Source organism: Carcharodon carcharias, chromosome 22 (assembly GCF_017639515.1).
Source record: "Carcharodon carcharias isolate sCarCar2 chromosome 22, sCarCar2.pri, whole genome shotgun sequence".
In the NCBI taxonomy this organism is placed as follows: domain Eukaryota; kingdom Metazoa; phylum Chordata; class Chondrichthyes; order Lamniformes; family Lamnidae; genus Carcharodon; species Carcharodon carcharias.
The window spans coordinates 58,491,620-58,517,381 of NC_054488.1; the positions used below are offsets into that span (position 1 = coordinate 58,491,620).

Here is a 25,762-nt window from a genome sequence, read left to right on the forward strand (position 1 = left end):
ATCGTTATGGCATTCCAGACAATGTAATGAGTGGCAATGACCCACAGTTCACAAGTGAAGAATTCAGCCACTTCACAAAGGATTGGGAAATTCAACACTATACATCGTTTCCGCAGTACCCCCAGTGGAATAGAAAGGCTGAGATAGCAGTGAGAATTGCCAAAGGAATCATCAAGAAATTGAATAAAACTAGCTCAGATGTATACAAGGCAATCTTGAGTGAAGAAACACACCGACTGAAGGCATGGAAAGTAGTCCTCAGCCAACCCAAATTACTCATCTAAAAGAAAAAAGCTATTGAAAACAGAAGTAACAACAAGTGTGAGTAAAATAAAAATCAAGGTGAAATGTCAGAAAGTCAATTTTCATTTTGACGAGACTGACAAACCATTGCCAGAGTTGAGCATTGGAGAGCCAGTCAGGGTGCAAACCTTCAATGCTCTCAACAGGAGTCAACCCATGTGGAAATTGGGGACATGCACAAAGAAGTTGTCATCTCAATCATACATGGTGGAAATGAACAACCAAGGGTGCTGACGTAACCACAAGCATATACGAACAACTAGAGAAGCTGTTCCTTCATTGCAGACAGCTGCTTAGGAAGATGAGATCAGCAGCAGCACAGAGTACAGAACAATCACCACTCCCAGTTGCCCACCAGTACACAGCAATGGAAATGGAATGACAGCATCAAGTGCCACAAGAAGGACACTCCTTGGAGAGGGAACATCATCCTGATGAACAGCCAATGACAACGCACACACGTACCATTCAGAGATCTGCACAATCTAAAGACTGTGCGAAATGCAGGTGCAGAGACTGACTAGAATAACAAACAGTTTGCGAATGCATGAGAACAGTGGGTGTATAATGGGCAACTTGGTTAACTCACAGTTACACATGATAGTACATTAAAATTTGTCTTTTGTTTGTTATGAAAAGAGGGATGTTTGTGTTTTGAAATGCAATCAGTTCTAAATGTCCTATATGTAGTCATGTGACCTCTGCCATGAAGGACCTGCAGGCAGCCATTTTACAGTTCTGTTCAGTAAAGACTTCAGAACAGAACGACTGTAATCTTTGAGCTTGTAGCAGTCTGTATTCATAGTTTAAAGGAACTTTTTAATTTTCAGCAGACCAGAGCTTTTCAAACTCAGATTATCATTGAAAACTTGCCTTTCTTATTTCCACCTGCTGGATCCAATTTTTCAGCAACATTAGAAAAACACAATTTATAACAAAGTTATACATTAGTGTGGATGCTGCATTAAATTCTGGACAAACTGGAAATGGTGGTGCACAGAGATCTGAGGGCCAGTTGCACAATTGCTCAGTTCTGGTACACCTGTAGGTTGAAGGCTGGGCTACACTATTGTGCTCCGACTGACTATTCAACCCAAGCCTTCTGGGTGAGTGAAATATGCCCATGGTCAATTAACCTGTGCTTCCTTTTTCTCCATTAGCTTTTTTCTCCCCCATGATCTTCACATTAAAGAAACAAAAGTTTTAATTATGACATAAACTATCAATAAGCATTGATTAATGTGAGATAATAAATGATGGTAGAGAGAAAGTACTTCTGTACTTTTCCAAATCCCCGGAATATAGTGCTACTGAGGAGGGAGGTATAGGTTAGTCTGACATTGTTACCACCAGTCGCCGAGCGAAGTCCCCCTATTTATGATGATCCCCGGATGAGATACCCCAAATTGTTAATTTCCCAAATGGGATACCAATTTTGTTATGCTCCCAGGTGAGGAGGGATGAGCTGGCTCCCCTTCTTTATATAAACCTCCCCGGTTGGTTGCAACAAGGTTATTTAAAAAGGATCCCTTCCCTTGTAGATTACTTTTCCCAGTCCAAATGTATTTATGTTTTAGAAGGAGCCAATTTAACCAAGCTTTTTTGAGTCAAAGAAAGAGTAACTTTATTAGTTAATAAAAGCCAGAGAAAAAATAATAAAAATGACAACACACATACACATAGATCAGAAATTAGAAGTTGATTCCAAAGAAAAGTTTAAAAAGTTATATGAATCAGTTTTTGGCTTGTCCGTGAGGAGTAGATGATGAAACGTTGCAGCCGTTAAGTTGGGTGATTCAGGTAGAGCTGACTTTGGCAGTTGAGCAGTTTGTTTGGGGACACTTGGTTCTGCAGGTTAGCTGTCTTGTTTCCTTTTTGACTGTGGCTTTGCTGACTTGCCTCAAACCAGAGAGAGATGATTTTTACCTGCAAGTTGCAGGGATGACTAGTTGCTGTTCTGCTCTGATCTTCACAGCACACACTTGCACCCCAGAACTATAACACACCGATCAGGTTTGCAGCTTTTTTTTAACAGCTTTTCTTGTGTATTCCTGGAAGGGAAAAAATAAGCTGAAATTTTGCCCAGAATCTGTTTTCTTTCAACTTAGATCATGTCCACATTCTGAGACATTACTCAACAGGAGATGGTTTCTGCTGAGATGTGGTAATCAGTCTCCATTGTCTCTGCAACCACAGGAGATTACAGTTCCGTCTTTTGCATTGCATCTCTCCCTTTCAAATGTTTCTGTCTGAAGTGGGCTTTGACACCATTTTTGGGTGCGACATTCCAGGGCCTTTCTGGACTAGTCGGTCAAGTATAATCCACATAGGAATTTTCCAGAAAATGATTACTTTACAGTCGCAGCCAGCTTTTGCTTACATGTCCTTTTTTAAAAACAGTATCATCCTCAAAAATTTCAGTATGCCCATAAGTAATTCAGATCCGCTGTCATAACAACATTAATCATGAAATTCGTGGAAATTACTTCATGACTGTTTCCTCACTAACAGTTGAATTGGTTGTATTTGGAGGCTTAATTGTAGATGCTGCTCTAGCTGTATGAAGGAAGTATGTCTCCTTGGAACTGGTTATGTGGCACTTGTGGAATTTTCCAGAATATGTAGGCATCCTGCTAGTTCTGTCCTTAAAAATGTTATGACAAAGGGATGCAGGCAGAAAAAGTGTCTCCCTGCACCACCCCTCTCCCAAGTTAGAATTTCTCTTCCCTGTCAGAAAGAATGGAAACTGGTTTGAGCCTTAACTGCTCCCAGTGTGATTTAATTGTGCCCCAAAGCGCGCACAATATCAAGGCTCCATTTGTTTTATTTAAGAGCATCACCACGATTCAGCAGTGTGTCTACCAGCAGAGATTTATTTTATGCACAAAACTGTTGACTGTATTACAGAATATTTGATTTATCCATCGCAATATAAGTTTTTCCCTTGGTATCAAGTATTTTAAAATGATAATCTAACAATTGATTTTGTTCCTACTGTAAAATGTATCTGACAAATGAATAATTTAATTTCCATTTTATTTGAGATTCATGCCTTTCAGACTGAGAGAGACCAGGAGAAAACCGATGCAGTGAAACAAATTCGGAAGTTGGAAGAAGCCTTTCGGTAAAGATGGCTTTTTTTTTTGCTTTGCTTTGTAAATAGTTCATTTCACCTTTTGGCTTGGCTCAGCGAGTAGTGCTCCTGACTTTTGAAGTTGGTTGGACTGGGTTTGAAACCAATGCTAGAGATTTGGCCATCTAATCTAGGTTGACATTTTCAGTGCAATACTGAATATTGGATGTATTAATGCAGTGCTTCCCAAATGTTTCATGGTGTGACCCCATTTCAATGCCTCAGATTTTATGTGACTCCAGAGTGAAAATTTGAGATGTTGAGCAGGGGAAGGGGGAACTGAAATTGAGTGTGATGAAAAGGCAGGGGTTTCCAAAAACAAACATCTACCTATTCACAGGCCTTTTTGCAACAGCAAACAGGCCTCAGAGAGCAGTCCACTAGGCCACACCCACCAACAAAGAAACAAAGCATTTAAAGGGGCCTTGCAGCAGTGAGGAATCAGTCTGAGCCCAACAGCAGCTATTGCTGCCTTGGAGCTCGCGACCCCAAAGGTTCATCTCATGACCCCACTGGGGGTCACGACCTGCAGTTTGTGAAGCATTGTATTAATGTATTAAACTGATGCCATGTGTGAATTTTGGTGATGTTAAAGATCTTGTGGTAATGTTTGAGGAAGAGCAGAAGTTCTTCCATTGTCCGGGCCAACATTTTTTTCCAAATTTTCCGATGCCATTATCGTCATTTCATCCATTGTTATCTTTCATGTGAATTTACTGTGTTTAATAGCTGCCACAGATGCCCATCCTATAACAATAATTGCACTCAAAATGACTCATTATATTTGAAATACCGAACAACGCCTGCAAGGAATGAGATACAGTATTTATAAATTCTAATTTTTTTTTTCCCTGCAAGCACTATTTCAGGATCAATTCTGAAAAGCCCTTGCCTGTCTGTAATAGAAACAGAAAATGTTGGAAATACTCAGGTCTGGCAGCATCTGTGAAGCAAGAAAACAGTTAAGGCTTCTGGTAAATAACCTTTCATTAGAAAGGCCCTTGCCTGCCTATATGTTGTTTACTGTGGAAAACACTTGGTGACTGCTTCTTTTCTTCAGTGCAGCTTGGAGGAGACTATTGGACTGTGGAAAGGTGAAAGTCACAAGTGGAATCCAGGAATGCTTAGCTTAGTGTGTTATAGTTTACTAGCATTCCTACCATTCAAAGATTTGCAGGTTTTAGTTCTAGTTTTTATGAGGAACAATGTAACTGCTTAGTAAAAGACAAACATTGCCTTGTTGGAAACCATATTAGAATACATGGAGTAGAATATAGAATAGTTTAGAAATAGTATAAGTGTTGATTTTCTGATCAGTTGCAAGTGGGTTTCCACCTTATTAGCACCTAGCCAATGTTCTAAGAATGTTTTGCTCTGATAGTAAAAGGAGGCACAATTTGCTTTTAATTATAACAACAAAACAACTTACATAGCACCTTTAACATAATAAAATGTCCCAAGGTGCTTCACAGGAGCATTATAAAACGAAGTATGACACCGAGCCACATAAGGACATATTGGCGTAGATCTTCAGGCCTCCAGATCATTGGAGGCTGGATGTACGACCCAAGATGTGCGTTGGGACCCTGCGGAAGTCCCAACATGCTGACTCCGTGGGAATTGCCTGGGAAGTTTGAACTTCCAATGAGTAATTCACCTAATCCGAGGGACCCTCTGAAAATTTCTCCAACTCTAACTCAGAGACAATTCTGATGTATTTACCTGAATAGTTACCCAGGAATGTTAGACTGAAAAATCCCAGTCTAACTCCTAGGTTACTATATAACTGAGCCCCAGTAACCCACCTTGACAACCCCCGCCCCAACCAACCTGACTAACCCCTTGACCCGACCTGACTAGCCCCCGCTACCCAACTATTCCACCCCAACCTGACCAGCCTCCACCACCAACTGACAACCCCTCCCAACCCAACCCAACCCAACCATCCCTGACCCACCTACTCACCCACCTGCCACCCTACTATCCTACTCACCTAACACCTCACCCGCCTATCACCCTACCCACCTACCTCCCCGCACGTACCCACCCTACCCATTCACTCATTCATCCACTCACCTATTCACCCATTCACTAACATTTATGCATTCACCCATTCACTAACATTCATCCATCACCTATTCACTAACATTCACACTGAACATTTAAACTTAGTTTACGGCAGCTAGTGCTGTAAAAAGGGGGTGTGCCTCCTGTGCTGATTCTCTTCGCTGCTTTCCGCGTGGATTCCTGTGTTGTGGGAGTTCTTCTATATCGTGGACTGGAAGTTTGGCCTTTTTTAAACGTATTCGGGTAAGTGGGTAATTTTCTGTCTGGTCAGCATCAGACACAGCGGTTCCAATGCTGGTTGGACGATTTGGGACATTAGGTCAGCTGACCAAAAGTTTGGTCATAGAGGCAGGTTTAAAAAGAGTGCCTTAAAAGAGGCAAGCAAGGAGAGTGGTGGAGAGATTTAATGGGGGTGTTCCAGAGCTTGGGGCTGTGGTATAAGGGTCTGGCACATAAAGGGTTAATGTGGGACTGAGTACAGTACCACCCACACAGTGATGTAAGAGAACACATCCCGCACCTAGAGGCCAATCTAATGTTGGATGTTAGTCTTAGATTTAGTGCTAGTGTGCACAAGCAAGCATGGAGACATCTCCTAGCTTGAACCCTTTGCTGCATATATTTACATAGTTCTTATAGTTAATAAATACATACAGTTAACCACTTTAAGACTACAAGGACTTCATTAAGACCTACTGAATGGTTTCCAATACCCCACAACATGGTGACAGCGAATGGAAAAACCCAAACCTTGCAAAAATTACAGAAAAAAATGAAAATCCTGCAAAACTAAAGTAAAATTCGAAGAAGCATTCTGACCTGAAGAAAAGCTTGAGAAGCAAATGTGCCAAGGAAAAGCTCTAAAGAAAGGCTTGGAAGCTGAAGGCAGAAATTTAAAATTCCTCACAGCAGCAGAAAACTCCATGGGACCTCTTGGAAGTCCAGCTTCAACTCCAGGAGTGCAGAGTCTGCAGACCTAGCAGGGGTGAGCTAAAACTTTAAAATACTAAGATATAGCAATTCCGGAGAAACTTTTAAATAGTCCAGTTTTCAGAAATTGCCATTTAAAAGCTCAATCAGAAAACCAGATTCCCGAGTCGGTACCTGAACATGTGGCATCTGAGTTTGTTCCGAAAAGGAGAAAAAATTAATTAATTCCGAAGAATAGTGACTAAAGAATTGACTTTAAAGACCGGCAAAGGCCAGGATTCAACACTTTCGCAATCCTAAAGAATAGTGCTAACACGTAGAAGTCTGCAGCTAGTCAATCCAAACAATCATTGTTTAAAATTTTTTCAAGACTGAGCATGAGCACCATTAGAGTGGGAGCCTGTCAAAACTGGCAAGCACAGGAAAACCCTTTGCCTTCAAATGAATAGTGATGCCATCCTGAATTTCAGCAACTTCTTAAAGCTGAACCTACACTTAAAATTTTTTAATCATGGATCAAAAATTTACCAGATCATATTCAAGGACAAAACCTAATGGAAAATTGGGTGTCCTGGAGAAGAGGATTTTTAACCTACAGGAGTACATCAGGTCTAAGTGGGAAGTCAGAAAAAGTCCAGATTAATACCTCTTGATATTGGTTTGATGATCTTGCTGATGAAGTAATCCTAATGCGGTGCTTTGATGAACCCTCAACCAGCTTTGATGAAATGTTAAAAGCCTTTGACAAATATTTTAGCTTTCAAATTGTGAAACGCACAAAACTTAAAAAGAGACATAGAAAACTCCCGATAAAGCGCCACAAGAGCAAAGGACAATACTCTAATAAACCACACTAGGATGCCAGAAAGGCAGGGTACTTTCCGGAAGTCTGAAAAATGTATCTTTTCGGAAATGAAAAGATTCATAAGCCCGAGAAATGACTGGGGAAGACTTAAAAAGAAGAAAAAAATTTGGCTAAAATTATGAAACAAATGGAATGAAGGTTCCGTTGTTGAAACGTGAACTTCCATTTGCATCGCGGCAAGCCACATGATGAAAGAGGAGGAACAAACACCACGGGGACGAGCACAGCATTCATCTACCCTGGAAAAAGGGATAAATCAACAACTACCTATCAGCACAACTGCTGAATTGGCAAAGAGCAGTTCAAAACCAAGGAATGGAAAAAGAGGATAAAAGATACCCAGATGTCAGAACAACTTCAAAAACAATAGAGTTAACCTGCAGTGATGGAACCTACCACTCTGCCAACATTAGCATCTATAGGAAATAGAAGGGTTGCAGAGCCTTCAAGCTGCCTGAACCTATGAACTCAGAGACTTTAAGGGTGGAGAAGGGGTAGTAGTAATGATGTAAATACAAGGGGTAAACCAGAATAACTTGAAATATTTTGGATAAAGACTTGGGGGGGGGGGGGGGGGGTGTAATATAAAGGTCAGGCACATAGAGGGTTACCGTGGGACTGAGTACAGTACCGCCCATACAGTAATATAAGAGAACACGTGACCTGCACCTCGGGGTCAGTCTAGTGTTGGACAAAGCCATGTGCATTAGCAAGCATGGAGACAGCTCCTAGCTTGAATCCTTTACTATATACATGTATTTAATTCTTGTGGTTAATAAATACATAAAGTTAACCTACTTAAGGCTACAAAGATTTTATTAATACCTACCAACTGGTATCCAACACCCTACAATAGGAGCCTAGGCAACTGAAAGCTCAGCCACCAATGGTGGCCTGATTAAAATTGGAATGCACAGAATGCCAGAATTGGAGCTTAGGCCCTAATGAATCTCATTTAAGCCATTTTCAGGTACTCACACAGAATAGCACTCAGCCTGTCCGGATAAAATGAGTATTCAGAGCCATGCAAGCACAATTTACGGAAATGTGTTTGAAGTCTCCAGGACTAAGATTTATAGGATGGTCCAAGAGAAAAGTACGTTTCAAAGAACACATTTTGCAAGGTTTGAGATTTTGTAAAAGATGTACAATGTGCAATGAAGCTACTATTTACATATTTGTATTAAAAACTTCAAAAAGGAATCCAAGATACCTGGATTTGAACTTAGACTTGCCATTTGTGTATCTCATAATGTATTGCTATGAGTTCAACGGTGATCTGTTTGGTCATTTGTGTGTTTTGGTAAACCGCTGATATCACATGACACAACTACTGACTAGTTACAACACTTCTGATTGCCTGAGCAGCCTTGTTGTATAAGTATAGTGCATTTTATGTTTGAAATACGTTATTATTAAAGTGTCAGCCATGGTTCAGTTGGCAACACTCACACTTCTGAGTCAGAATGTTGGGCTCAAGTTCCACCCCAGAGACTGGAGCATAAAATCCAAGCTGACTCTTCAGTGAAGTATGTCTGTCAGATGAGATATTAAACTGAGGCCCAGTTTGTCCTCTTAAATGGATGTAAAAGATTCAATAGCACCATTTTTGAAGAAGACCAGGGTAGATCTGCCTGGTGTCCTGTCCAATATTTATCCCTCAACCAACATCACTGAAAAGCAGATTAAAAAGCAGGTAGTTATCCTCATTGATGCTTGTGGGACCTTGCTGTGCATAAATTGACTGTCATATTTCCTACATTACAACAATAACTACAAAGTTCTTCATTGGCTATAAGATTCTTTGGAACATTCTGAGATTGAGAGAGGCACTGTATAAATGCAAGTTCTTCATTAAATGCAAATACAAAAGGAATTAGAAGCAGTAGTGAAAGCAAGCAAATTAGTGTTCACTTTCAACTGAGTAGCCCTTCATGAGTTTCACAGTTGAAAGTTTTGCACGCAATACTTTTAAGCTTGTTGTCTTCTAAATATCAATGATATATTTTTCTAAAAGGTATTTCATAATCAGATGTAGAGGAAATATTGAGGTTTCAAATTGTATGCAATCAAATAGTTGCATTTAGTCTTCATGGGCAGAAATTTGCGATGAGCAGGCAAACGCATGCCCAACCCACTCAAGCGTAAAATGACATGTGACGATGATGGGTGAGCGTCCCGATGTCATCATGCACTTGGCATGATATTTCAGTTGGCAGGCGCGCGCAGGACTCGAGCTCGCCTGCCGACAATTAACAGGCCCATTAAGGCCATTAAAGTAATAATTGACTGAAATTTTTCGCTGCCGTCCAACCTTATGGTTGGTGGGCAGGTGAAAAGGCCAAGTGCCCTTTGGATTTTTGAAGAAACCTCATCCACGGGTGGGATGAGGTTTCCAACAGCAGTTAAAAGTTAAATAAAAATGTTTTAAATTTCATTCAGAACACGTCACTGCTCACGTGACAGAGTCGCATGAGGGGACATGTTTTTAACAGTGGTAAGTTTTTAATTTTTGTGATTTTAAATCTTCAGCTCCCTGAGGCAGCCTCCAGCCTGGCAGCGCTGAGCACTGCAGTGCTGGCTGGCCGTTGATTGGCCAGCCAGCGTGAAATCGATGTCGGGGCCCGGGAGCAGGCAGCAGTCTGCTTCGTGACCACTTCTGGGTCCACCCACTGTGCCCGCCCGACAAGGTAAAAATTCTGGCCCATATGAACATACAAGCATATGAAATAGGCACAGAAGTAGGCCATTGGGCCCCTCGAGCCTTCTCTGCCATTTAGTAAGATCATGACTGATCTGCTTGTGTTTCAAATTCCACATTCTTATCTACCCTGATAACATGGAATTCTTATCAGGCAAGGGAATCAATCTACCCCCGCCTTAAAAATATTCAATGACCCCACCCCCACCGCTTTCTGAGGCAGAGAGTTCCAAAGTCTCACAACCCTCAGAGAAAAAAATTCTCCTCATCTCTGTCCTAAAAGGGCGATCCCTAATTTTAAAGCAGTATCTCCGAGTTCTGGACTCACCCGCAAGAGGAAATATCCCTTTCACGTCCACCTTGTTGAGACTGTTCAGGATCTTTTAAACTTCAATTAAGTCACCCCTCACTCTTCTAAACTCCCTGTTTTGTGTGTTTTTTTTCCCCAGATATATGGTGGGTGTATATGAAGTACGTTCAACTCACACTTGTTCAAACCTAGTAATATACTTTGCACTGAGTAAGAGTGCTTGTTGAGCTACAGGTAAATGTACAAAGGTGAGATTATAGATTTGGTAGGGTAACAGGGTTTAGAGTTAAACCTTAAAGGAGTGGACTGCTTCTAGGCTGTAATTTTGGGATTAGTGCATTTTTTGCATCATTTTTTTGAACCATATGTACTTTTAGGTTAATGAAAGTAAATTGCTTTTGTACTAAGGCGCATAGAAAATATTGAACTGAGGAGCTTCAGCTTTGTCTTCTTTTCTGGCTGTCAATCACAATGTGCAGTCAGTTCATTTGGAATTCATACTAGGCTTGATGCCAGTGACCAGAGTGACTACAAAAAGAAAAAAGGGAGTATTATAAATTTTTTGTTTTGTTCCTCATTGTAGTGACTTAGTCTTTTATAAATGCCGCAAAAATCCAAATCCTTCCTGTCTTTGGGGTTTTTTAAATGTGCTAAACAAATAAACAAAATGTAAATGACCTGACTTAATTTGCAAGAGAAAAATAAATGTTATGCTTTAGAAAATTTCTAACTTCCAACTAATTCTAAACTATTGGTGAAGGGATAACGGATACATAGCCAGACTATTGATTTAGAAATTCAGATAGTTAACAAGTGCTTGTTCACCTGAGGGGAAATGATTAATGAAGACCCTGCTCACCCTCTACTTGCTTTGACTGAACAAGCAGCACCGCTATCCGAACTCTACACTACTCTGCATTCTGCATGTCTACTTGTAAGAAACATATAAAAGGGCATGGCCGATTTGGTAAAGTGACTTTGACAAACTGCAGTGACAAGACTGGCAACATAATAATGCCATCATATCTCAGTTTGTATCTTTGCTTTAAGATAGAGTATATTAAAAACAGCATTACAGTTCATGATTCTGTGTGACCTTTTCTAGGACACCATGCGACAACTATGAAACAAACAAGCTGTATCAGCATCAGATTCAGGCTGAAAGCGGTACTGATGTCCTTTAACATTGTATTATTGAGCCGTTAAGAAAGGGATGTGGGAGAGATCTGAACTAGTGAGAAAAATATATTAGAAGCCAGCTTTAGTTGTGCCTTATTGTATCTGAAATGACCATCAAATACACGCATTCAGTTTTATATCGAGACTAATGAATATCTGGAAATGATTATAAGGTAGTAAGTTGAATGGAGTTTACAGATGATGTAATTAAACCTGAGAGGAAACGTATTCTGTGTTTTCAGACTACAGGTCAGATGAGTCTGAGAACAGACATTTTGTGCAAAATCCTGCCTTTTTAGTCCATCAGGATAGTCTGCTCCAGCGACAGCATGAGTCGTCTACATCCCAGCAGTTGTTGTTGTGATGTGCCTGAAGAGTAATCTGCAGCTCCCTTTTCCATTTGGCTGTTTTAAAGCATAAATCCAGGAATAAAGTAAGTTTGAGAGGCACTTTTCAAGCACACTGAGATCTTTCCTTATAGCGCATGGGATCATGTAGCATTTCAGATGAATAGACTTCCTCTTTAACCTTGTTCTCTCTAGTACCAAACATTTCCAGCTCCTTGTTCAAAACTTGTTTTGTACTGATTCTTGAACTATTTTGACGCAAACCCATTTCAGCCAGAGGCAAGTCAGGGAACATTGTAATGGGTTTAGTTGTCAGCGAGTGGGTGAAGGCAGAAATAAGCCTGCTTGAAAAACATACAGCTGTTCTTTATTGTATATGGCCTATCAGCATCTGAAACCCATTTAAGCAATAACAGTCACAGTTTCCATAGTCTATCACTAGGCATTCTGTTTGCCCTTTCTTGCATGCTGGTTGACCTTCCCTCCAGGGGGCAGAATGTGAAGTAGGAACAGAGGACAGAAATATGCAGGAATTGTATTTAATGGTTTCAGAAAAGCTGAGAAAAGGGAATGGTATTTTAGTTAGGTAGTTATATTCAACTTTGGCAAAAGCTAAAATAACCCTTTACATGAGACCAGAGATTTTTTGATTGAAACATCTGGGAATTGGGGACAGGTTTTATATGTTAAAGATAGGCAGCTTTACTGTGGGTTGCATATATTGTGTATAAAAAAAATACATGCAGTTTCAAAGGGCGGGAATGGTTCTGTTAACAGGAACTAAAAAAATTGTTGCTTTGTGAAATCGCTGGGTCCGCACTCTGCGCGCCTTGGCAATTCCCATTCCAAGTTTTCAGCTGGCGTAATTAGTTTTATTGCTGATGTATGATGCACATAAATAGTGCACTAATATGCAGCCATGCATGTTATCTTGGGTAGAAGTCCCTCCCAGCATTAAGCCCTCCATTTGCTATGGGTAATAAAGGCCAGTAACATTCTCACTTGACTGAATGAGTTATAAAGATTCATGATTGTATTTTCCAGTGGCAATTTTTCATTAAATATGGGCTTGCTTTGATGCACCTTACAACAGATTTTGTTGCTTGAAGTTGAGGAAGATCAAAGGAAGCATACCAAGGAGATCAGCTGGCATCAGTCAAACTGTTCATCTCCACCACTATCTCACCAACCATATGTGCAGGACTGGCACATCTGTGGTGTGTGTAAGTAAATAAACATGCATTATGCATTATGCATGTTGTGTTACAAGCATTTCTGATGTGAAGCCCTTCCCCTTTAAGACATCAGCACCATTTGAGTTCCACCTGTGGGTGTGCATGTGGAGCATTGAAAGAACCATAGGATTCATTGAGAGCTTTACATTGGCCAGCAGTATCGGGCTGAAAAGCAGCACTTTGTAGTATGCTTATATACTGTTGGGTAGCCTTGGCAGCTTTCCTAATGTTTATTCAATATCTATTCCCAGGTCCTGTGGCTTATGGGCACAGCATTGCCATTGGACATCATATTCCCACGTTTGCTGTGCATGCAGTGTAGCTCTCCTCAAACCATCTCACACAGCAGCTCCACACCATAAGTTGCAACGTTCTTGTTCAATTTTGCTGTTAAGGATTTTTTTCATATGTTAAAACCTTTGGGCCCACTTCAGATATTTATTTGTATACAATAATGCTGGCCACTCCCAAAAATGGACCTAGTATCTTATGTCTGGGGGTGCACCTGTACTAGCCAATATCCAGTTGTATTATAGCATAACCCAAAGTTATAACCATGGCATGTCCATCTGATCTGCATTAGATTCACCACTTTTGCGTGTGCCTTTAAGTATGATTCTCCAATATTTCAATTAGTGAACTAAGAAACATTTCAATCAGATGAGGCCTATTGCAAATCATTAAATACCTTCATTTCACAATTAGCAATTGAATGTACAGTAAGAAAATCCAAATTCTTTCACTGATCCATGCTTTTCCAATAGAATACTTGAGGGAAAAGTATTGGACCATGTAACCTGCCCCTTTTGTGAACTGACTGACTTGATATTTCCTTTCAACAATTTAGCAGCGCAAAAATCATCCCTGTAGCTTTCAGCTCTAGGTCTGCACCTCACAGCTTCCAATTCAAAATCTTCCCAAGGTCTCTTTTTCTGTACTCTGTGTTCTCAATAACTTCAACGGATGTACCCAACACCTTCCCTGTTCAGTGATATGCTAATTGGCAATGGGTTTAGTTGTCATCCCATGCTGGACTCAGAGAAGTAGACACCATCATCATGGTTGGTGTGATTGTTTTGTTAATTCATTGAGATGACTTTCTTAACGCCCCCAATCCTTGTCGACAACAATACAGATAGTTGGTTCATTAACAAATCAACTCAACTCCACCCCACCAAGCAGCTGCGACCTATGGCCATTTAAACTCCTTGAATTAATTTTGTTTTGAGCAATACATACATTCACACTTTGGTACTATATTGACACAGCCCACATGTCTGTCCTTGGCTTGCTGCATTGTTCCAGTGAAGCCCAACGCAAACTGGAGGAACAACACCTCATCTTCCGACTAGGGACTTTACAGCCTTCCGGACTGAATATTGAATTCAACAACTTTAGGTCGTGAGTCCCCTCCCCCATCCCCACCCCCTTTTTGTTTCCCCCTTCTCTTTTTTTTCCCAATAAATTATAAAGATTTTCCTTTTCCCACCTATTTCCATTATATAAAATAAAAAAAAACCCACTAGAGCTATACCTTGAGTGCCCTACCATCCATTCTTAATTAGCACATTCGTTTAGATAATATCACCAACTTTATCTTTAACACCTATGTGTTCTATTGTACTATTGTTGTTGACATCTTTTGATATTCTGCTTCTATCACTGCTTGTTTGTCGCTACAACCACACCAACCCCCTCCACCTCTCTGTCTCTCTATCTCTCCGCCCCCCACACACACACCTTAAACCAGCTTATATTTCAGCTCTTTCCTGGACTCGAACTCAAGTTCTGTCGAAGGGTCATGAGGACTCGAAACGTCAACTCTTTTCTTCTCCGCCGATGCTGCCAGACCTGCTGAGTTTTTCCAGGTAATTCTGTTTTTGTTTTGTTTTGGATTTCCAGCATCCGCAGTTTTTTTGTTTTTATCACTGAAAGACAGATCGTTCCCAATTACCTTCTGTGGAGAAAAAAATATTAAAAACCCCAACATGTAATGTACCCGCAATGACCACTTCTCTTCAAATGGCAGAGGTTCCTTTTAAATAGCTGCAGCTGTGTTGGAGTTCCCATCTGATTGTTTGTAAGCTCCCAGCGCCAACCAACTGGGAGCTCATGTGTAATTGTTAGAGAGCTAAACTCGACCGTTACAACTAAAATTACTACATCAGGCAGAAGCCCTGCTACATGCTATTGGGCACCTTGAATGCACCCATCACAGAAATTCTAGCCTTTACTCTATAAATAATAATTTTGGAGAGACTGCAGTTACACAGCAGCATTAATGGCATGATCTGTTTAATCAGTGTCATAGGCCCAACCACCTTTAGCTGCTTCGTCACTGACCTTCCCTCCATCATAATGCCAGAAGTGGGATGTTTGCTGATGATTGTATATTCACAACTCCTAAGATAATGAAGCAGTTCATACCTGCATGCAGAAAGACTTGGGCAACATTCAGGATTGGGCTTATAAGTGACAAGTAATGTCTGTGCCACACAAGTGCCAGACAATGAGTACCTCCAACAAGAGAAAGTCTAATAGCCTCCCCTTGGCATCCAATGGCCACCATCAACATTCTGGCATCTCCATTGATCAGAAACCTAACTGGATTAGCCGCATAAATACTGTGGTCACAAGAGCGAGTCAGAGACTGGGTTTTCTGCAGTGAAGGATTCAACTCTTGACTCCCTAAAGCCTTTCCACCATCCACTGGTCAGGAGTGTGATGGAATACTCTTCACCCCTGGGTGACTGCAACTCCAAGAACACTCAAGAAACTCAAACCCTCCAGGACAAAGTAACTCAACCCTCCAGGACAAAGTAACCCACTTGATTGGCATCTCATCCACCACCTTAAAAGTTAATTCTTTTCACCACCATCACACAGTGGCAGCTATGTGCAGTATAGATACAATGCAGCAATTCACCTTCAACAGTACCTTCCAAATCCATGACCATTACCACCTAGAAGGTCCAGAGCAGCAGGCACGTGGGAACAGCACCATTTGAAAGTTCCTCCTAGTTGCACATCATCCTAACTTGGAATTATATCACATGGACTGTAGCAGTTCAAGAAGGCAGCTTACCACCATCTGCTCAATGGCAATTAGGGAATGGCAATAAACGCTGGCCTTGCCAGTGATATCCTTATCCTGTGAATGAACAAAAAAAAGTGACCATTCACAAATAGTGCATCTATGAAATTGATTGTAATAATGAAAATGTCATCATCTTTGTATTGAATATCATGTCAGGAAGATATATTTTAATTGATGCAGAGTTTCTTTTCATAAAATATGTTTTTGAACAGATGTTAACCTTCCTCAGGAATTTCATTGCTTGTAAATAGAACATTTGCTGGCATTTAGCATGCTCCCAGGTGAGGAGTGTGGGCCAGATACAATGTAAAGCTCCCTGTCATCTGCTTCAACAATTGGCTAGATTTCAAACCTCAGAAGAACAGTCTGTACTGTACCAGTGTCAATGTGACAATTGCCACTCCAGCCATCTGTTAGGTCACTATGAACAAAACTGCTATTCTAGTGGTTAAAGTGAATGTGGTTTTGTGTTGTGGACTCCTGCCCATTGGTGACTATGCTGAAACCGCCCAATCTCATTTCATTTCGTACTCTTTCACCTGGCAGTTACAAGACTGTTATCCCATCACTTAAATGTATAATAGCAGCATGCAAGTTCACTGCACAAACTACTGTCCCTATGGACTTCTTTAGTGTCAACCAGAGCATAGGAAAATGCTGCACATTCCAGCATGCAAGTGGCATTTTCCCAAAAAAATCTTTGGCCTGGAAACCCAGGATGTTGTCTACAGATGCTTGGCATTAAATCTTTGAGTGTAAATTTTACATTGGTGTGACCAATCACAGCAGTCAATAAAAATCATACAAGTTAAAGCTTTAACCAAGCACATTGAAGTAATGCACCACAATGAGTGGTATTTTTGAAACAATCTTTATTATTCCTTTACTTGAAGTCTCATCTATTGTCTCTGTACAGTTAGTGTACAGAGTACTTCTCCAAATGATGAATTTTTGATTTTAGCTTGGCCTACAGCAGGAAGGAAAATCAGAGGGAAGCATCAGCAAAGGCTGGTATTTCTGGTTTCCAGACAGCCAATTGATGTGCATTATTGACAGACTCTGAAACACATCACATTCCTGGCTCCTCTGATAGCTAATAACTTGCATTTAAAAAAGCCTTTAACATACTAAAATGTCCCACGGCACTTCACAGAAACCTTATCAAATAAAATTATCAAGACACATGAGATATTAAGACAGGTGACCTAAAGCTTGGTCAAAGAGTTGGGTTTTAAGGAGAGTCTTAAAGCAGAGGCTTGCACTTCATCTTCTATAAATTCCAGTTTGTCCTAAACTCAGCTCTCCATGTCCTGTACTGCATTAAGGCCCATCAGCCTGTCGCCCCTGTACTCAATGCACCACACTTCAAATCCTGTTCTTCAAATCTTCCCATAGCTCACCTCAGCCTCCTCTTCCTCCATTCTTGCATCCCCTCCCACATCCTTCAGTCCGCTGATTCCAACCTTTTGTTTATCCTGTGCACCTTTAACCCCCACCCTTGCTTTATGTAATTCCCAGTATAGATAAAGAAAGGAGAAATGTTGACAATTCCAGCACAATCCATCATCAGAACTTTTACAGGTGCTAGCTGAGAATTTCCAGCATTCACATTATTCTGCTTTTGTATAAGTATGTGATGAATATTTTCTACACTTTTGTGTACTCCTGCACAGACTGACCTAATATATTTCAGGCTGTCAAATTAATCAACTATTGCTTATTCAAATATGAGTTATATCTGGTTAAAATGATCCAGTCTTGTTGCATGCTGTGCCTTCCTCTTATCTGCTAGTTTTGACTTTAAATATAGACCATTGAGGATTGACACAAGGTGATTTAGAATGGAAGTGCCTTCCTGTAGCACATCCTTATTCCCATCATGCTATATGTCATGTAATTGCCATTTTCATTTGTGCACCCTAACTTGTTATGTATGTATTTACTAGCATCTGCCTCACTTCAGCATTTTTAAAAATCTTTCTACAATGTCCTAAGTTCTAGAATTGTCTCTAAATCTCTCCAAATCCATACATCTCCTTAAAACTTAACTCTTTGACCAAGCTTTCAGTCACCTGTTGCAATCTTTCCTTACTTGTCTTGATGTCAGTTTTACATATGAACATATGAATTAGGAGCAGGAAGAGGCCATCCAACCCCTTGAACTTGCTCTACCATTCAATAAGATCATGGCTGATCTGTTTGTGACCTCAAATCCATTTTCTTTCCTAACCTATATACCCTTTGACTCCCTTGTCAATCAAGAACCTATCAAATTCCAGCTTAAAAAATATTCAGTGATCCAGTGCTGTCTAGGGAGGAGAGTGCCACAGACTCTCAACCCTATGAGAGAAAAATGTTTTCCTCATCTCAGTCTTAAATGGGAGACCCCATATTTTCAAACCGTGCCTGTAGTTCTAGTCTCACCCACCAGGGTAAACATTGTTTCTGCATCCACCCCGTCCCCCCCCCCCACCCCAGGACCTTATATGTTTCAATGAAATCGTCTCTCATTCTTCTAAACTCCAATGGATATAAGCTGAACTGTTTTCATAGAATAACACCCTCATTCCAGCAATCAGTCGAGTGAACCTTCTCTGAATGCTTCTAATGCAATTATGTCCTTAAATAAAGAGACCAAAACTGTACACAATACTCCAGATGTGGCCTCACCAAAACCAAACAGCTGTAGCAAAACATCTTATATCCCATCCTCCTTGCATTAAATGACAACACTCCATTTGACTTCCGAGTCACTTGCTGTACCTGCACACTAACTTTTTGTCAGCCATTTACCAGGACACGCAGATCTATCTGTACCTCAGAGTTCTGCAGTTTCTCCCCATTTAAACAATATGCTGCTTTTTGATTCCTCCTGGCAAAGTGGACAAATTTCACATTTTCCCACATTATACTCCATCTGCCAAATTTTTGCCCACTTACTTAAGCTATCAATGTCCCTTTGCAGACTCCTTATGTCCTGTTCACAACTTATTTTCCTACCTATTTTTGTGTCATCAGCAAATTTAGCAACCATACATTCAACCCTGTCATTCAAGTCATTAATATAGATGGTAAATAGTTGAGGCCCAGCACTGACCCCTGTGGCACTCCACTTGATATGCCTTACCAACCCGAAAATGGCCTATTTTGTCTTATTACATTCTCGTGAAGCGCCTTCCTACATTGTCCTACGTTAAAGATGCTATATAAATGTAAGGTTTAGTGCTATTATTTTCCTTTGCATCCATATATGATTAATGCTTCCAATTTGTTGTAATAGTCATGCCTTGCCAATGAACTATAATTTAACTTGGATATTATTCGAGGTCCTCAAAGCAGTTAGTAGTGTTTCCTCTTGTCTCCTTAGTGGATTGGGGAGTAGAGGGTTCCAATACACGAAGTGCGTGGTTGCTAAATTGAGGGTTTTGCAATTGTTACTCAACCAAATTGACAATGAATTGCACAGACCTCAATTGCAGTGCCAAGAATCTTGATATTTATACTAGTTAGGTGACTAAAGTGTTTGAGAAGCACTAAAGAATCATTATTACAAGTAGATTATGATTAGTACTTATTTTTCATTAAAACTAATAAAATCACTTTCTTGAGAATTGAATGTGCAGATTTCACTAGTGTGTTATCAATTACAGTGAAAAATCAACATTTCTCCTTGTTAAAAATAGATGTAGCTCTTAGTAGAGGTTTTTGATTAATTTTGGCACCTACATAATAAAAGCCCCAGGTAGTGATGAAAATTCTCCACATGCTTTTTGCCTTTGGGCTGATCAATTCTGAGATAAAGGGTGCAAAGGTTTTGTTGCCAAAACACATTAGATTGGATTTTGTTGCAACCTGCAGTCTATACTATGTCTAGAGAATGACGAATTAACTCAACCAGACAGTTTTATACACCTTTGTGAATTGGTCTGAAATTGACAACAGCTTGCACTTGTATATAAATTTTCATTGCGGTCAATATAAATTCTCATTTATTTTGAGGTGTTCTTTGTGAAGAAAATCAGAGATTCTTAACTCTTATGTGCTCTGTGCTAAAAATAGTGGGATCTCTTATGAATTCGTTGTGGAGTAGCTGCAAGCAAAATTAGATGTTTCTTCGCAGAGAAGCAGAGAACTATCACCTTTTGGTTGAACAGCTATTAGTGGCCCATGTTGGGTAGCAGTGACCTGGGAGCAAGTATCTCTGCAGTGTGTAGAGAGTAACAAGTGAAAGAGGAATGTGTGGGAAGGATAAACAGGTCAGTCAGGTCAACCTGTCAAAACTTGGTGTGCAGTCTCAAAACAGAGACACAGTAATGAAGAAGCAGAGGGAGAATGTGGCTAAAGTTAGTCTAGAGGTGAAAGATCTAACTTCAGTGAATTCCAGGTGGTGGTGCTGTGGAGTGCAGTGCTATAGGATTTGGAGATGCAAACTGAGGGCAGGAAAGACTTGACCAAAAATAAACATCTGGTAAATGAGGATGGCTAAAGTTTAGAAGTGACAAGCTGGTATGATGGATTAAGAAAATATATTTTTAACCTATGTATTTTGATGTTTATTCCAGTTTTAAAGGTAAGATTGCACATCAAGATGGTATTTAAGAATAACCAGTTTGTGTCAGATATCTGGTATTTAACAGTAAGTGTAGGGAAAGTGAATTTAGTTCTATAAGGGACCGCCCTTTATTTTGGTAACTTGAGGGAATCCTCCTGAGGTTTGGGAACACTGGGGAATGATCCTAGAATTTGATACAACTGAATGGAGTTCTGAGAGTTTGCAGCATTAAAGTATTCCATTGGTTTGGTATCACTGTGGAGGGGGAACCAGAAGGTATGACACAACCTAAGGGGGTGTGTTGGTTTACTCATAAATTTCTGGTTTCTATGAGCAATGAGGAGAGAGTGCAAGTGAGGGAGGGCAGGTGTCTGATATCACTTGGAGTGGTGGGGTGGGAGGAACTTTCAGCTTGAGTTTGTATCTTTCTAAGAGATCTCTGCATGTGTTAAATTTGGTGTAATGTGATTAGTCCTTGGGAGTATATTTTTGGGGCAGTTTCTCTCTGCCTATGCCTGTGCCTATTTGTATCTCACAAGTGCCAGCAATTAGAATGTTTATTTTTGTAACAAAATATCCATGATATTTAGAGGTTTTCTGTTTGCTTTCAACATTCAATTAATCTTTTTCTCATAAATGGACTCGACTTGAGATAAGGACAGAAAATTTGTGTATTTCTCTCAAATTTGTGTGTTTTCTGAAGATTAATGTGTGTAATTTGAACACCAACTAAAGCTACAATATGCATGTAGTAAATAATATGTTCTATTATTTTCTTCTTTTCCTTTCTCTTAATCATGTGCACGCAATCTCTTTTTTAAAATGTTCAATATAAATATTTCCCAAATTTGAAATTTTACTTCTGGATTTTCTTTAAATAATTTTGAAAAACAACTGATATTTTGTCTTCTTAAAGACGGACAGACGATCTATGTATTATTTGGCTGTCTTGAATACTATGGATGCACATTGGGAAACTGTGCATACTACGCATGTTTAGGCTGCATTGTAATGTACTCTGTCCTGCAACATGGATTGAATCAGCATGAGCGAAACTTAATGTGCGTTTTGTGGTGCCTTTACAAAACAATGAACCCTACACACATGTTTTTACTGTGTCCCATACAGAACTCATAAAAGCTTACCCTTTAAGAACAAAAGAAGTGTGAATTTTAAAATCGGTCAAAGGCTAAAATTGATTTTCCTTTCTATTCTTAGTCAGATTGTGAATGCTCAAGCTGTAATAGTTCTTAGATAATGAGAGATACCCCATTAATTTGGTCTAGGTTTGTGGGATTTTGCTATGCATGAATTAGTTATCTAACAACAGTCAAACTTATGCAATGGGGGTAAATAAAAGAACATTATGAATCATTTTTCCTTGAATATATGCCAGTCACCGCTGCCTAAATTCCTGCAGAGGTGCAGTTTTAGTAAATTATATTTTTTAATGTGATGGAATACAATGATTGTGCTCCAACATGTTCTTGTTTCTGATGATTGCATATTCTGGAATTCAATTCCAGCTGTTTAAACTTGACAGCATGAAGAGACCTTGGGCTGAATATTAACTCCCAAAAGTCGGTAGGTTGGATTGTGTTAGAGGTTAAAACGCAAAAAATCTGGAACAGGAACCAAACCTCCCACTTTTATGCACATGGGGAGTGGGGTTGTCATTTAATTGTTATAATGAGGCTGTGTCTTCATTTTAATGGTCACCTGCGGTTAAAAACAGAATGACTGGGTTTTCTGAGCATCAGGAAACTCAGCAGCTTAAAGGAAATGAGTACGGCTGAATCCACAAATATTTCCTGAATCAGGTGCTTTACAGCACCTGACCCACAAGAGGAGAAACTTCCTCAAGGCCCAATAAGCTACTCAATACCTCCCTCCTCACTGTGATTTTATTTTTTGTTGGCCTTCCCCCGACCACTGCCTGCTTCCCTCCATTCCCCGGGACCCTCCCCTTGGGACCTCCCCCCCCCCCCAAAACACACACACACACACAAAATGTTCTATCTCAATTCCTCTCTCCCCCCCCCCCCCCCACCCATTCACCCACTTTCTCATAGGGTTTGGTCTTGTGAAATAGGGTTCTTGCCCAAAAGGCCTCAACCTATTCATCAAGCTGCCTGTGCACAGGAAGCCCACTTAAAGGAGCTCTGCAGTTAAATTCTGCAGAAAATTTGGGAAACCCATTCTTCCGGGTTTTCCAATCTCGCAATAGGCAGGACACACCTCCTGGCTAAAATCCAGGTCTTCATCTCTTACAATTTTACCTGCAGGTATGTGCTGATGTGCCATCCTAGATCAAAAGGGCAAATGTGGAAGTGGGCATTTTCAGTGATAAGTTTTCTTATTTAAACATCTCAGGCAGAAAGAAAACCAAATTAGCAAGTGAATTAAGTCATTTGTGCAATTGGGGTGGACAAGTGGAAAATAAAAGCTAATGCTGATAACTGTCAATAAATGAAATTAAAGTAGCACAGGGAGACCTAGAATAGAACCTAGGAGTAATAGTAGATGCATCATTTTTAATCAAAAACCCATTATCTCGTGTCAGCTTCCTTTCTAATAGCGAACAGAAGAATATTTACTGAAGCTATACTAAACTTTATCAAGCATATAAGGCATTTATATATTTACAGGAGAGGAACTCACTGAATATGTGAGAGTTTCACTTTGTTAGATGCACTCCATAGTAAGGAGTGCCTTCGGAATTAGAGAACCAACTGTGGTCTAAACTATGGATCAACAAAGATGCCATTGACAACAAAAACAGAATTACCTGGAAAAACTTAGCAGGTCTGGCAGCATCGGCGGAGAAGAAAAGAGTTGACGTTTCGAGTCCTCATGACCCTTCGACAGATGCCATTGAGTTAAGGGATCTGGTGTCAGTGAAGTAAACACAGGAATATAGTGCACATTTACAATCCATTTAACCAATCAACTAACCAGAGTACACAGTGAGTCCAACTGAAAACTAAAAGCTGAAGAATTGGCACTTGGAAAGATATTGAAAAATAGGCCATGTAAAAGTTGAGTTCAACTTTAGTCACATTGTCACACAAATTATACACCAGTTTTATAAGAGGTGCAGACATGACCTGCAAGACTGATCCCAAGCATAATAGATGAGCTGTGAGGAAAGATTTGAGAATCTTAAACTCTGCAGTCTAGAAGAAAGGCAACTATGGGGAAAATCTCATTTAACTATATAAAATATTAAATGGTAGATACCATAAACCCAGCTTTTAACTCCAAAATACACCAAGGAATTAGGACCAGAGAATATGAATAGAAACTAGTGTTAAGTAAATTTGAAACACATCAGGAAAATTGACTTTATTCAAATTGTGACAAACGTTTGGAACAGCCTAGCAGGCAAGAGGATGAGAGCAAAAACGTTGAGGTTATTCCAAATAGAATTAATTGTCTGCCTGGACAGAGTTAAAGTCCAAGAGGGCTTGTGTATTGATCGCCAAATGGCCTATTGTTGTGCCTGAAATTGTACTCTGCATGCAACTGGAGATAACTGAATGTTGAATATGGTAAGTCTTCCAAGAAAAGCTATGGGCGTGAGCATTGCAGTGTGTTGAGTTTAGTTTGTGCAGATCTCGAATATTTCTGGGGTAGAAAGCATGGTAGAAAATCAACCCTAGTCAGATCAAATGGGGTAGCAGGCTCAAGGGGTCAAATGACTGTCTCTTGCTCCTATTTCTTATTTTCTTATGTTCTTATTTCAAGTTGGTCAACCAAGAAAATCAGTGGGTTCTGATGTAAGTAGTAAAGCTACCAAAAAGGGGTGCGGGCATTGGAAATTGGAGAATGCAGATTTTAATTTGGTCTAATTCGAGATCAACTGTTTCTTTTATTCAAATATTATTTGTGTAGAATGTAAGTACCGGTTGGTTTGTCTCAAAACCGTAAGTACAGGTTGGTTTGTCTCACAGCTGACATAATGTGGCTCTGTAGTGGGAACAAGTCAAATTTTAATATTTTAAAATCTATAGATTAAAATCTTTACTTACAAATTCATAAGATTTTAAAAAGATACATTTCAAGGTTCAATTCAGACATTGTGTGAGTATCTCACCATAAAGGATTGCTGTCGTTCAAGGAGAAAGATCACTACCTTCTCGTCAGGGCAGCTATGGATGGGCAATAAATACAGGTTTGTATTGCCCGCATTCCAAAAACAAATAATAACAGGTATTTAATCCCAATAGGGGTTGCATAAGTTTTCACTTACCAAGCATTGGACAGCTGAGAACATTTTGGCCGATAGTAATGTCCCCCATTTCCAATGTGTTTGGCAATGGAAATGTGTTTAATTGTTATATATTGGCCCCGTTTACCAAATTTTGTCCTTATGTGGAATAAGTGACCTTTGGGATTTGTTTAGTTGGTAGATCTAATTTGAACGCGGGTTTTGCTGGACCAGTGTGATGGTATCACATTATAAAAGTGTTTGTAACATAAAATCCCAACTTTGAAGCTTTGAGAGATGATCAAAGGAAATAACTTGTTTCACAGATAGTAATAATCATGCATAGACAGCTGTTTGGCTCTTACTGAGGACATGAAATCCTTTTTCTCTTTCTCCCTTTCAGGTCTTGCCAGGCCAGACATCTCTCCTGTGGCTGAGCGTGGGCAGATACATAGTCTGTCAGTCCCAACTTTTAGCCAGTTGCTAGGAGGAGTGTAACAGTGACCTGGTAACAGCTCTTTGTATGCACAGTCTACCCTTCACTCAGTATCTCTCCACAACAATACTATTAAAGTTGGGAATTTAAGATTATGGGGCATTAAATTGAACCCCACATTACTTGGCAGCATGTGTTACATAGCATATGTAGAACAGAAATAGGCCATTCAGCCTAACTTATTTGTGCTGATATTTATATTCTGCACAATCTACCTCATCACAACCTTTCAGAATATCCTTCTATTCCCTTTTCTCTCATGAACTCCTCTACTTTCCTTTTGAAATCACTGAAGATCATTGGATATTGGTGTAGGAATTGGAAAAAGGTTCAGTTA

At 39.9% G+C, this 25,762-nt stretch overlaps 1 protein-coding gene across 7 annotated transcripts in view; it reads left to right on the forward strand.

The window, feature by feature from the left end:
• cep112 (centrosomal protein 112) overlaps nucleotides 1-25,762 on the forward strand; it is a 425,679-nt gene that overhangs the window by 202,377 nt on the left and 197,540 nt on the right. For 6 of the 7 annotated variants that reach the window (XM_041216547.1, XM_041216546.1, XM_041216552.1 and 3 more), the window contains one exon: nucleotides 3,348-3,427. In XM_041216547.1, coding sequence (XP_041072481.1) covers nucleotides 3,348-3,427 — 80 coding nt within the window. The remainder of the gene's footprint in view (nucleotides 1-3,347; nucleotides 3,428-25,762) is intronic. The other variant, XM_041216549.1, reaches the window with a different exon arrangement.